Genomic DNA, 14,950 nt, shown 5'->3' with positions numbered 1-14,950 from the left:
TATTCTTGTCAGCTGTGCTACTTTATTATAATAAAAATAATATATAGAAGCATTACCTTACCTATACATCCTTAGATAATCAAGATATCAGCAACATTTAGCGCAAAAAAATTACTAGCACTTTTATAAAAGAGATTTGCTTTATGACAGATATATCTTGAGCACTGGAGTTCAAAACAGGTCTCACTGGCATGTCATCCATGAGACACTTAGGCAGTCTGCCCTGTTCCACCAGTTCACTGATATATCCTGACCAAGTAAAACAAATTATTCAAATGCCAATCACAGAAAGGCATGGCCATGTCACAGGAGGAACAGTTTTTAAAACCAAGGTATTATGATTCACTTATTTTGAACAAAAATTTTATTTTTCAAACAGGAAACAAAAAAGATATTACTTAAATATATATCCAGCATGAATATTAACATAAACCAATTGGGCACAAGAGACAGGTACACTCCTTGTATTCCTATTTTACAGCCAGGCATGTCTGGAAGGTTTAAAGAAAATCTGTTTTGCTCTGCGGTTTGTATTTTTGGAGGTAGCCTGGAGAGGAAATCACGAATATAAAAAACCTTAGAGAACATCTGAAGCCCAGTGGTGAGTAGATTCTACTCTGTTGAGCTTGCCAAACCAAAACACATATTTATATATGTGCACACAGTCAGTTATGGAAGAGCCTAACTTAGAAGCCAAAAGCAAAATTACTTTATTATCATGAAAGAGAAACCTTCATGTCCAAACTGCTCCCCGTTTTCCAGACAATTAGTACTGAATTCAGAAAGGTAAAAGGCATATTTCATGAGAACACCTAAGAAAATTACATGTACCATTTTTAATGCAGCTCTTGGCAAGAGACATCTTGCTAACATAACTAGTTTTACATATCAATATCAATATTACAGTGTTCTCCAGATTTAACACATTCACAACTGACCCACAATAAAGCAAGAATATAAAAAGCTCTCGGCTAAGTGCTTGCAACTATCTCCTTCTCATTTCTTCACCAAGAACACTGCCTTCTAGGAACAAGGACATTCAAACTCCAGTTCTCCATTTCTACAAAGTCGGGCAATTTCCTGCATAAAATATAAGTTTGCAACGTAACAATGTTTAAGGAAAATGTTGTTTCACATTCACAGAACCCACAACTCTGAAAGATCCCAGAGAATTTCATAAACTTTACATCTCATGTACCGAATATATCAAGGGAGAGAGAGACAGTGAGCCCACAGCAGCACACACACACACACACACACACACACAAAAAAAAAAAAAAAAAGGCTGATAGTGATCTATACTACTTCCAAATCCATTTAAAAAATACTGGACAAGGCCCATTCCAAACCACAAACTTTATTTTTCTTGAAATTTTTAGATTAAAAACTAATCTCAAATGTTTCAAGTTCCTGATATTTGCCTTCTGAGTGTTTAAGCCATTAGAGTGCATTTCGGTCATGTTCTGAAGCTTTGATATTAGACATATTGTTTAAATGAAAGCTGCAATTTAAGCAAAAATGATTGATGCCAGAAACATGAATTAAAGAAAAAAAGAAATATCTCAAGTCCTTGATAGATATGGCAATAATTACTACATGTAGAGCAGAAAATTAGTACATGTAAAACATATATTTAAGGTTGAAGTGGGAGTTTTATTTTATTGTTCTCCTTAGCAACCTAACAATCTAGCTCTTGAACTAGCTGAGGGCTTGAACCTATCCTTTCAGAAGCAAGCTGAAATTTTCAGGCAGTTAAATAAGGACAGAGGTAGTCACTAAATCCACCTAAATCTACATGCTTGATTTTGCTGGAATTCTCCTTGAAACATCATAGCTAATGGAGTAACATGCATAGGTACATCAAAGTTTTCTGAAAAATGGAAAACTCAAGGACTCGACTCAGAATGAAGAAGGAGAAAGCACCTCATGTCAAACACAACCAAACATGTAAAACTAATGGAATACGACCAAATGACAGAAAAAGGGAAAAAAATAAATCTTGAAGAAAAAAAATAAAATACAGTTTTCTCAATCATTTTAAAATATGAAATATTATACTTTCTAACTTCACTTTAGAAAAGCACACATCACCATAGTAACTAGTATTAAATGGATTCTACCCTCTATCAGGAAAAATAGGTTCTTCAATTGAAGTTTTTTTATTAAACTTCCAGCGACTAGAATCTCCCTGGGTTGTTTTTTTGTTTGGGGTTTGTGTGTGCGTGTCTTTGATAAAGGAAGTTCTAATAAAGTGAATTTGTTATATATGATTGCTGTCAATTCTTCGCCTACTGGAAAGAAGAAAGCAAAGCTATGAGAGGAAACAACGGGGAACAGATTTACTCTGCTATCAGCAAATAAAGCTGCAGTGATATCAATAGAATGGTGAATTTGACTCCTAACCCCGTATATTTTTACCTGCCTTTCCATCTGGTAAAAGGAATTATACCATTCTGTGAAGGGGAATTATCCAGAAGATGACAGCTGGATATTTTTAAATCTTATGGAAATCAGACTATCAATAGGTGCTTATTATTTATGCACAGATCCTCACATTATTAAATTGTTTTTTAAAGCTTGCATACAGTGAATATTTTACCAAATAAACAAAGCATATTTTTATAAATAAATATTATTTATTTCACCTTTTTAGAGAAAATAAAAGTATGACTAAGAAATGAAGAGTCAGAATATTTATTAGAATTAAAATGTGCAAAATATTACTTTTTCATTCCATAATACTCTCAATCTATACATTTTATACCCTTAAACTTATCCTTCTTACAACTACATAAAATATACTATGAAATATGATATTAAAAATAAAGAATTTTTTCCTCAGTATTTTATTTCTACCTAGCAGTTCTTCATTACAGAAGTCCTAAAGACCAGTTTTTGCCTAGTTCTTAGATGATCTTCTGGTATTTTGGTTTTTACACACCACAGCAGACATTCTCAACATTTTAATGTTCCACAGCTAGGTAAAATAATTATTATTCTGATTTATGCTGGCAAACTTAGAAACACTGAAACTATACCTAACCTGCCCATCATTCAAAGATACAGTTTCAATACCAACAGCACAGGTCCAGTAGCCTAAAATCTGCCACAGCAGAAAGTACTTGACAAGAGAGATTGATTTCCTTCCCAAAAACTACAGCAATGGCTGTAACCGGGAAGTACAGCGCAATAAATGTTACAGTACATGCAGTAAAAACTGACAATTTGAAAAATTCACTATTTCCACTAAACATCTGTAATGCTGTAACCTTTCCAGATGCTAATATGTCCAGATTTACAAGGGATGACTAAAGCTACAGACAACATCTCCAGATGAAGTCTATCTCTTGGAAGAGCCCAGACTGAAACTTCTCAAAGAATGATTTAACTACTCAGTTAATTGTATAATTTTCATATTTTTCTTTCTTGCATCCAGTTAAAGTACCCTTATTTTAATATCAAAATTTGAACTTTGAAACATTGCCTTTTCCTGAAAGGTTATGTGTCTACATAATCCTGCACATGGATACACTGAAACCTATGGAAATTTTAAAACCTCTGTAGACAAAATTCTATGAGGGAGTTAGATGAGCACCTAATAAATCGAATATTCAAAAAAACTAAATAAAATTGTCTTAAAGTAATAGTTTTCACCAAACAATACGTTTTAAGTCAGTATGATTTTCCTGTTGTTATTAATACTACCTTTCGGTATCAAAATTAAGGGGGAAAAATATCTAAGCATTTTTATTTTTATCTGGTTTTATTGTTTTACAGTCTGGTTGCTTTGAATAATCAAACCATTGTAATCAGTTCCTCCTGATTAGGAGAGTATTACAGGTTTTTATCAACTGAAGATACTACTTAAAGAAAATAAAATCACTTCTTTTTGGAAAAAATGTTATAATTTGTCATTAAGCATTGCAAAACAGAATGTAAATGTATGCTCAAAGCTGCTTTAGAAAACCGATTTTGATTTTAAATGTCACTGTACTTTATGCTATCTAACAGCACAATTCAGGAATTAATATAACAGAGATGGGTATACTAAAAAAAATTATAAATAGAAAGAAAAAAAAAAAAAAAGATCCTCCATAAAAACACAAATAACTAGCTGTTATTAAACTAGAGAGAGGGGAAAAAAAAAAAAAAAAAAAAAAAAAAAAAAAAAAGAAAAAAAAAAGAAAAAGGCTTTGTAAAGTTTCCTTGATTTCCTAAAAACTCTGCCCCCAAGGCATGGGATGTACTTCACATGGAGCAGATCTAAAGCATCAGAGGGAGGAGGAAGAGATGCAGGGAGGAAAAGAGAGAGATAACATACAACCCTGCAGCTATGACTTTCTAATCAATAGGATTCTTGACAGGAATATAAATCTAACTTTCACACCAAACAGCTAGAGTTTGGAATTTTCACAGAAATCCTTGTTTTAGAAATCCCAGGGTTGCCCCTGAGATTGCACAACAGTCTAATGAGTGGCAAAAAAAAAAATATCCAGAGCTATGGAGAACAGTATTAAAACTTTGAATCAAGTTCCAGGTGATTTATACAGAATATAAATAAAGTAATAAACACATGTAAAAAATTTAGCTGATTTAAAATAATCCTTAGCTTCTAGGTAACAACTGTATATGTATTTTGACAATGTAAGATGATAGTTTCAAAAATGAGTTTTGAGTGTAAGGATAGTTTTTACAGAGGAAATAGAAAACATGTTAGAGACATAATATGGGTCTGATCAAGTTTACATTCTTCATATGAAGCTAACAAATCAGATTGCAGTATTAGACCATATTCAGTGATTCATGTGACCTATTTTTTATGTTCTTCATCTCCTGATATTCTAAGAGAAATAATTAAAAAACATTTAACTGAGACTTTATCAATGGATCACTGTCAAAAACCAAGCATCAGAGCAAAATGACAAATCCTAAGCACATCGTCTGATGACCTGTACTAAAACTAAATCTGTGGTTATCGGCTTTCCTTAGGATATCCAGTGATTTTAACAGCGAGTCTCTAGTACTGAAACTTTATCCTAGATAGCCTCCTAATACTTTCAAAGTGTCAATAACTTGAACTAGTGTCTTTCTACATGTGTTGTCATAAACTAAATAGTCTACACAGCCTTTGGGTTTTTAATCATGTTTTTAAAGACCAGAGTTTGGAAAGGGCAGGAGCAGAAATTCAATTTTTATGCTAATATTTGTGTCTATGAACCCAACAGATGTGAAGCTCACAATCTGACATGTGGTCACAGCCAAAACCAATTTGAAAATGGCTGCTCTGCAGTTTATTTCATCCGAAAGAAACCATTTGGAACACCAAAGCTTGCCCTGGATAAGCCTTTGGTCTATGTAAGAATCTCGGAAGGGAAATGTATTACATGTGACAAAACCAGGGATTTTCAGTCTGAAATTGCAATTTTAAGTTTACTCTTGAAAAGTCAAAATTTAAATCTTTGTTTCCCCCATTTTGTGGAATTGCTGCAACTCTTGACTAGAACAGGAAAATACACCACCATGACAACCTTTTCCAGTTAAATAAATGAGATAAAAGAACCTTTTATAACAGACATAAACTCAGGACAGATGACTGATACAGCTGAGCAGCACAACTGACTCTGTGAGACAACAGTTCCACATCAGAGTGGAGAAAACTATGATGAGACTGACACAAGACAAAGGGAAAGCAATAGCAAAATAGGTATGTGAAATACAGACTGGGGAAAAGGTCTATAAAGAATGCCTTGGGCTAAATGATAGCTGGGAGAGGATTGGAGTTATTAGCAGAGAAACTGTTTTCTGGAGTTCGAGTGTTACAATGTACAGAGCAGTAGATTCTTCACCCCCTCCAATCTTTGTAAATAGAATGGAACCAACATACATGTCTGGTAATCAAATCACTCATTAACATCTAGAAACGTTTGGACACAAAAAGAGGAAAAATAACTTCTCAGTGAAGACTTAATTCAGAGTTTCAAGACATTATCACTCTTTAGCTTTTGTTATGATAAAAATTCCTCATTTAGTCCTAATCTTGGTTTCCCATCTTATCCTGAGAGTCCCCAATCAGCTAGACAAAAAGTCCCAGAGGTACCACTGAAATAGTACACCTGTCAGCACAACTTTTTCTCATGAATATACACATAGCCTCTGCATTAGATACTTTTGTTTCTTGACTATTCATCAAGCAAAGCATTAAGGGTAGGATTCAAGCCAGTTCATTATGTGCATCAAAGATGAATCCACAAATCCAGGGAAAGAACAGGCCTCGTGGCAGGTAGAACATAACCTTCTGGCACCTCTCCCTGCTGGAGAGGAATAAACTGTATTTGTGCCTTTTCCCTAGTTCCAAACAACATTGCCGAGACAATTTTGGGGCCAGATACTATTTAAAATTACTATAACTGTGAAAGGAATAAAGTTCCTATTGGATAATGCAATATACAGGATAGAACGAACTGAAAGAAACATCTTTAAATATAAGGCTATTAATAGTTAACTTTAAAGAGTTATTTCTCCTACTTGACAAATTCCTCCAGTAGTTCATTTTTCATACTCCTCCTATTTGTTATGCTCTCCCTTAAGTTGAAAACTTTTCCTCTACACAAATGCAGTAAGTTATTGCAGTACAAAACAAGATTCACTAATTATACTTTCATTAGTATGTCTACACATTCCTCTGTTCTGTATTTAATTTTATGGAAAAATGTCTAAAAAACTATGCACTTTAATACATTTCCAAAAGTCTGAAAATCTATTCGCTGTAGATTCTGATCAAGATATATGACAAATGTACTGAATATAATTATCAATTTTGCAGATATTTTTTACTTACAATTATTTTTAAAAGCCTAAAAAAGGGAAGAAAACTACAGGTAATTCTCCAGTTTGTTTGTTTGAGGGTTTTTTACAGGGTATTTTTAAAACCTGTAGCATCTGCAAAATATTATTAACATTTGTGATGTAATTCTTTAACAAAATGTTAGGCAATATTGAAATTTCCTAAGAAATGTATGGAACACTAGATTCATTACTAAAAAAATGTTAGATCAATCGTAAAATCCAAAAGCAAAAGCAAAAACCAAACCAGAAAAAAAATGATTATACACTAGGCATGAATTGCAACAACTTTTGGCTACGTTAAATTGTACTCACAGTTGACACTGGTCTCCTTTGATTCCCTTAGTTGTGCAGAAACATTTTCCTGTTTGCATGTGACAAATATTTGCATGTCCACTGCACGTGCAAGCTATAAAATCAAAAAGGAAAAATGAGATTTTTTTTTTTACTCATATTTTACTTTATAACTAAAGGAATTTTCATGGATTTTAATACTTCATTCTACACACATTTCCTACAAGCTGTATTTAAAAAAAAATACATTACTACTTTAATATAAACTACTTTGATGAAATTTCACTAGAATACCATTTAGTTTATTTTCTGTAGACTTAAGAACTTCACATGTGTCATTAGGGGCTCTCCTCACCTCAAATAGTAGTATTTATAGTGTGCATAATACTACAGTACAGTAGAACAGGCAATAAAATCTACCATTTTAATGCGCAATACAGAAAATTATTAACAATACATCTTTTCTATACAAAGTGAAATCCTGACCAATGGCAAAAACAATAGTAAATTTCTGTTATCTTCAAATGTCTAATTAAAGAAAGTATTACTGCAGATATTTGGTAAAATGTCTGATATAATTGGAACTCTTGCTTTTGGCAAAAGCAAACAAAAAGAAAGATTTTAAACCATTTGAGCAAAGGCAGAGTTAATACTGCGATTATGGTCTACAAGAATATTCTAGAAGTAGAAAACAGGCACCTTTAAAAGCTCCTGGAATTTGAACTGGAGGAGAATCACAGAAACATCATCATCACTCCGCTCCTTTTTAAACTCAGTGGCTGAAGTAAATCTCTCACAATGGTCTGCTTGCTGCCACTCTTGCTGCCTGATTGATTTTCACTTCAAAACAAACCTTCAATGTTCCCAATTCTTGAAGCTTTCTTTTTACTTTTCCTTCCCATGTTTATACAAATTACTATCTTGTTTAGGCAGTCCTCCCTCTTTTCTAACCAAGCATAAAAAACTTAATAACCTCCCACTGGTAAATGTGTCAATAAGTTCCCACATCATACTGGAATAATTACCAGCTAATATTCACACTACATTTAAAGTAATACAAAGCAACTGAACCTACCTTGATGATCATATTATGTTTTCACTGAAGTTTTAATTACAAGTAAGATAAAAGATTTAATACGTGGACTCCTGCTTGGAAACAGATATGATACTAAGTGGTAACCTGTATGTAGTAAAAGTTTATTTTGCACTTTATAATCCCGATATTGAATTTCTGTCAGAGGGGTTGAGTTTTAATGTTTTCTATTCTACTGACAAGGAATAACACACAGTGAATACTTCTGTGACAGTGTCCCATACCATACACACTCTAACCACTCTGCCACAGCTTAAGACAAATAGGGAAAAAGGTAATAACTGCCAGACTAGAACCACAATTAAACAGAAAATATGATTGAATATTTCAATGTCTGGATTTATACGGTTTGTTTAGCTTTCAAGACTTTAGTTAAATAGCCAGCTGAAGGTGAAGGAGCAATTCTTACTAAGAAATCACACAATGGCTTAGGTTGGAAGGGACCTTAAAGCCCATCCAGTTCCAACCCCCCTGCCATGGGCAGGGACACCTTCCACTAGCCCAGATTGCCCAAAGCCCCGTCCAACCTGGCCTTGAACCCTTCCAGGGAGGGGGCAGCCACAGCTTCTCTGGGCAGCCTGTGCCAGGGCCTCACCACCCTCACAGTAATGAGTTTCTTCCTTACATCTCATCTAAATCTCCCCTCTTTCAGCTTAAAACCATTACCCCACGTCCTATCCCTACACTTCCTGAGGAAGAATCCCTCCTCATCTTTCCTGTAGCCCCTTTAAGTACAGGAAGGCCATTTTAAGGTCACCCTGGAGACTTTTCTTTTCCAGGCTGAACAACCCCAACTCTCCTAGCCTGTCCTCACAGGGAGGTGTTCCAGCCCCCTGATCATCTTTGTGGTCTCCTCTGGACTCACTCTAGAGATTCAAACTGTCTGCAAGAAACACATACAAGATTTTCCTATGGAATATATAGTAATGCATGATGGGTTTTCTCTTTTGTAATACAGCTTGTAACAACATTTCTGAAAAACACCTACAGTTACCACAGAGTGCTAAATTTTGTAATTTTGCTATGATCTTGACATTCTACAATGTATGTAGAAGTGCTGCTACTAGATAATCAGTTATGTTTTCCTAAATCCATTCATGTTTTCCCCTCTACATTTATGGAATGATTATTTAGTCACTTTAAACTGGAAAAGCCTCTTCTCAGGAGTTAAATTGTGTATTCTTAACAGCTTATTCTACTTATAGTTAATTGCTCTTAACAGTGATGCACCATTACAAGACAGCATAAAGGAGCTAAAAGGCTGAATTCCAAATCACAGTCCAAAAGCTGTCAATATATTGACAGATACAGAAATTCTTTCCAGTCAGCCTTAATTGATTACTCCCATAGCTATTGCTCAATTAAAAGTAGATCACAAATGTGAAAGTGGAACCTCCTTTACTTGAGTAGCTTTTATTTAGTGAAAATATTTAAACACTATGTTATAAAAGCCTTTGGATACTATGTATCTTTATCATCATCTTGGGGAAAAAAAAAAAAAAAATTAAAAAGAGTTCCCTGGATAATACCTTGAAAAAGGACATCAGGAGCTAATTACTGGACAAATTTTAACAGCATTGAATGGATATTTTAATTAATCTCGGGTTTACAAGTCGGTGATGAAAAATGGATACTACCAATCTGTGGACCTCTATGTGGAAAGTAACACAAAACCCAAAATACACTTAAGCCATCCCTGCTGTTACTGAAGCAAATGTGAATATATGTCATCAACAAAATGCAACAGCAAAGGCGGGATAATATTATAGTACATTCAGTGGAAGAAATTTTAGATACCACTACATTTGTGCCTCACTGCAGTTTTTTTCCATTGGTGTACTTCCAAATAATACAAAAGAAATTATGAGCTTTGAATGTGAAGTATGTTTACTAATTAATAAACTGCAACCTGAATCTACATTTGATTTCATAGTAACAGAAGATTACCTCCATATTTTCACACTCCTCTTTCCATATTTTCTTTAGAGTTTTCTACTTGTTTTTCTCTGCTTAATAATTTTCAGTGAATGGTTTCTCTTCTGGTAGAGCTGTAAGGCAACACTTAAAACTGTAGCTACAGTAATATCTTTTGCACTCTAATGCTAGTAGAAATATGGCAAATCTTGGAATCAGTTTTAAAAGCATTATTTTGTACCAATCATTCTCAGCTGGTAAGTCAGGACAAGGATGCAATTTTTTTTTTTTTTGAGGTACCACCTGTTGCGGATGAAAGTATTGACACAGTAATGATTTGGTAAGAAATCTAGATTTATTAATAACTAACAGCAATTTATCATTAAAAAACAATTCAGAAATGTTGAAAGAAAGAAAAGCAACTTATTTACAGATTCTAAAATGACAAGAGTCACACTAACTTACTTAACAGTACCTTAATTTATACATATATACACGTACAAAGACACACATGGAGACAAAAGTATTCGGATCCAGTAGACTGAACACAAAGCATACAAACACACACAGAGAAATAAAAGTATTTGGATCCAGTAGAATTAAGTACATACCCACACACCAATAAACAGAGAAAGAATGGGTGAAAGAGAAGTTAGCTCAAAGAAAAATTTCCCTCTCAAGTTTAAACACTCCCAATGCCTTGGCATTCCTCCACGGGGATAATAGAGACTCAAGCGCGTGGACTTCGCCCCAGCCTTCCCTCAGCTCTGGCAGCAGACACCTTATGGGTTTTGGTACCTGAGAGGCATCCCAGCTCAGGGGAGATGCTGGTCAGAGGCCCGCTTGATCCAGGACAGCTCAAAGGGTCTCCCTTGTGGTCACAATTTATAGGGTCCAAGATAATTGACTTTTGTCAGATAGGAACAACTAAGTATTCTGGTGCCTTCCAGCAGTTGCACAAGAACTTGATGAATGTGCATCTCTGTTATTGTTCCCATTTGACCACACGCCAGGCACAGGTGTACCAGGCCATTAGGAGATGATGGGCTGTTATAACCATTTCGGAGCGATTGGGAGGGCAGGAGCCAGGCTCCTTAAGGGGGCACCTTAACCTTAGCAGACCTTATCTCCACAGATTGGTGTAAAGCCTGGGGGATGTGGCTGGAATCACACCTAGCACCAAGCAGCCCAACAAGGAGGGGCGGGAAGAGGTAAGAATTGCCCCACCACAGCACCCCTCTCCACCCCCATGCATTTGTTTTCAAAGAGCAAATGCTAAAGTTCTAGCAGCAGCAGTTGCACCTAAGCCTGTATATGAAGTAACCTTTTTTCCTTCCAAAAAAGGACAGTTATGATCCTTAATGTTGATCTAAGAAATGCTTAACGTGATTTTTCTTTGTTAGAACTCCCTAAAGCTCTAGGAAATAAGAGCTAAAATGAAAGCTATACTTAATACTTCACATTTCAAATGCTTCTCTCTTCCTTCTCCCCCCACCCCCCATGTATTTAATAAAAGGTTTAAGAGTTTGAGTAGGACTGCACGGAGGTAAGCAGAGATTTCTGACTGAAAATCGTAGGCTCAAACTACTTAAAGCTCAATGGTGGGAGGATCACATTATCACTTTTGATCCTCTGGGCCTGTCTGCCTCATCTTACTTAACATATCTGAGGCACTGTCAAGGAAAATTTCTGAGATCCCATTCTTGTGCCTTAGTGTTCTTTTACATCATTGTATTTTCTGTGGCTATGTATGAAGTTAGCTAAGCCATCCCACTGATATTCTCAGCCAATAAGGACAGTTTCAGCTTTTACCACTCTCAAGCATTTTATCAAGTTTCAGCATCTTTTAATTGATTTCCTTTCTCCCATTTAGTTCCCATGTCCTTCAGTGTGGATTTTGGATAGCCACTCTTCTTTCACACATCCAGTCAGGCACAATGTGAATCTTTTGCATTGTCACATCTCTCAAGGGATGCTAGGTTGACAGCAACACATTCTCTATCATGATTATGCTTTAGATAATGTTAAATTCTTATCATAAGTTATTTCATTTTGGAACACTGACAGTGGGCTTAAAATTAGAGGATGAAGCATGCCTACATAGATTTGCTGGGTTAAGAGAAATTAAATATAAACAGAAACAAATTTTCTGCTTTTGGATAGGGATATTGCATCCCTAAAAAAGACAGAAAAAAATAGAAAGATAACAACACTTATAAGACCAGTAGGGAAAGGTTCTCTAAACCTGATTCTTTAAAATTTATTTATTTAAAATATAGGCTTTTTTTAAAGAAATCTGCAGTCACATTTTGGCCCTATCCTCAAAAAAACCCCATATCACCACCATAAGAAACTAGCCTCACCAATGCCAGTACACCTTTTGCGAGTACCGCCATAGGAACAGTAGTACAAGACTGTTAGAGAAGAGACATGACTATCTACAGGTACATCAGATTCAGATTCTAATGCTGTGCAACATATTCCAGCACTCATAGCAGCACCACCCTCAAACAATTTCAGGAGGTTATGATGACACTAATTCTCTCTCAAATGTTCCCTGACAGTCATCAGTGCAGAGAATATCTTGAAATCCTTCTTTAACTTTGCAGCAAGTTTAATATACAATAACAGTCATCTTAAATTCTGTTCACATTCTCGATTTCTTCCTAATTTAAGTACTCATATGCAGTATGCAAAATTGAGAAATGAATCTATGCAAACCAACTGGCTAAAATGAAATACAGAGAATTTTCTTCCCTTAAAAAAAAAAAAAAAAATATCCATATCCCAAAACAACACTGGCTTTAAATAACAGTAACTTAATTCCAGGCAATGTATTTTCTATGAGATAATCACACCTCTAGGATACAACAGGGATTGATAGTATATCATGGCTCCTTTTCCCCTCATGGGAAAGAACACCACCTCTCATCCTCTATTTCATAACTCACACAGTGCTAACAGTTTTTAATTACAAGGACAAACTTAGGACTTAAATAAATGCCATCTTCTGCTGGATTTCAGAACCCTCTATTAGGCAAGAACTATCATTAGCCTCACAGTTACTGAAATAAATTGCAGTACATGTTACACAGAAAAACTTGTTACCAATGTTCATATTTCACTTAAAGATCCAAGAAAAGATGGGAATTAAAACTGTCACTATTTTGTGTGTGAAAAACTCAGGCACAAAATATAGACAGAGAAATATATTTTAGTTCAAAATGTATTGTACAATTCTGAGAGAGACTTTTATTTCATGTTGCAAATCCCTGCCCAATGTATGCATTCTTTAAATCAGCTTTCCAAAATCATACAAATTATATGTTTTTCCTGTTTTTAAAAAATCATATCAGTTACAAAAATTCTTCTCACAAGACTGGAAACTTTAGATGCACTATTTTGGAACCACCCATTCACCCCCATCATAACTGAGAAACATAAAGTGTACAATACTGTATAAACTGCCTCCAGGTTGAGCTTTAATAATAAGTTCTGATCACTTTTATGTTCCAAGTATAAATACACCTTAGAAATTTAATCCTCTGTAGATGCTGGAAATGATCCCCCAGATTGACTGGTAAGACTTAAAGTTAACGTCACATTAATATCAAGTATTTTAGTGCAGATGAGTGAACTTTTATAACAAACCTCCCAGTCATACCCCTTCTACCATGCTTCGGTTTGTATCATATTCCATGTCAATGAACTCAGTTTCACAGGAATGAAACCAAAACAGAAGATGACCACTTACTATAAAAAAGCCTGCTTTAAATATAGAATTTTTCACCTGTTTTTGTCATGTTATTTTTACGTATTAACTGAGATGATGACATTAAAGCTTTAAAACAGGGAAAAAACAACACTGTGGCAATATCTACTTTATTTTTAGGGAAATAGCAGTTCTCACTACACTTTTTTTACAACATGCAGATTCTAAGTGGAACAGAAAGATTATATGAAAACAATATAATCCAGTAGAGTAAATCCATGCTGCAAAACCACAACCCTATAGAATTTATTAAATAATAAATCCACAGCATGATTGATTCTGAGTTGCTAGCTCAGCATGTAAATGTTCTTGCTGATGCTGACAACAAAAGAATACCCATCACTATTTCCATGAAGTATGCATTTCAGACAATTGAATTTAAAAACACTTATTGCTTAGCCCCCATCTCCAACGTATAGCTGCAAGAGCAATTTTTCTCTCAGAGCTCACTACAAATGGTACTTTAAGTTAATACGTTTGCTTACTAAACCAGTAGCTGTATGTGGATAATTCCTTTAAGACACCTTGCTAATCTTTTTTAAAAAGAAAGCTATGACAATGCTATTAAATAATGAGGTGTGCTACTTTGTTAATGTTGGTAACATGCAAGGCATAAGTTGCATCAGAAAACATGTGTTGCATCAAAAAAAGGAGATAGTCTTTTGTACACAGCTAAGAAAGAGCAAGTACGAACATATATTAGATATAACACTGTAATGTTCAATTTCTCTGTAAATGTTCAGTAATCCATTAGTTTACTCGTAAGAGAGTATGAGACAATTTTCTACATTAATATTACAGAACTGTCAAGTCACTTATTTTTCTAGAAACGTATCTTTAGCTGGAAGTCCCTGGTAACCTTTTAGCATTCATTTTACAGGAAATACATCCATTCAACCTTTGAGACAGGCAATGTAAAAAGCAAACAGATGTGCTCAACAACACTTATGCAATATCACTAATTGAGTAGCATTAGAATTAAGCTAAAGAACTTCTGTGAAGCAATGGCAATAAAAATAAGTATACAAAAAAAA

At 34.7% G+C, this 14,950-nt stretch overlaps 1 protein-coding gene across 8 annotated transcripts in view; it reads right to left on the bottom strand.

Annotated features, from left to right (window-relative positions):
• ATRNL1 (attractin like 1) overlaps positions 1-14,950 on the bottom strand; it is a 518,966-nt gene that overhangs the window by 346,522 nt on the left and 157,494 nt on the right. For all 8 annotated transcript variants that reach the window (XM_026851052.1, XM_026851053.1, XM_026851055.1 and 5 more), the window contains exon 20: positions 7,159-7,252. In XM_026851052.1, the coding sequence (XP_026706853.1) occupies positions 7,159-7,252 (94 nt within the window). The remainder of the gene's footprint in view (positions 1-7,158; positions 7,253-14,950) is intronic.

This window comes from Athene cunicularia (genome assembly GCF_003259725.1).
Source record: "Athene cunicularia isolate RWA chromosome 6 unlocalized genomic scaffold, athCun1 chr6_part1, whole genome shotgun sequence".
Taxonomy (NCBI): Eukaryota; Metazoa; Chordata; class Aves; order Strigiformes; family Strigidae; genus Athene; species Athene cunicularia.
The sequence above is the reverse complement of the archived record's forward strand: the minus strand, read 5'-3'. Positions and strand labels throughout refer to the sequence as shown.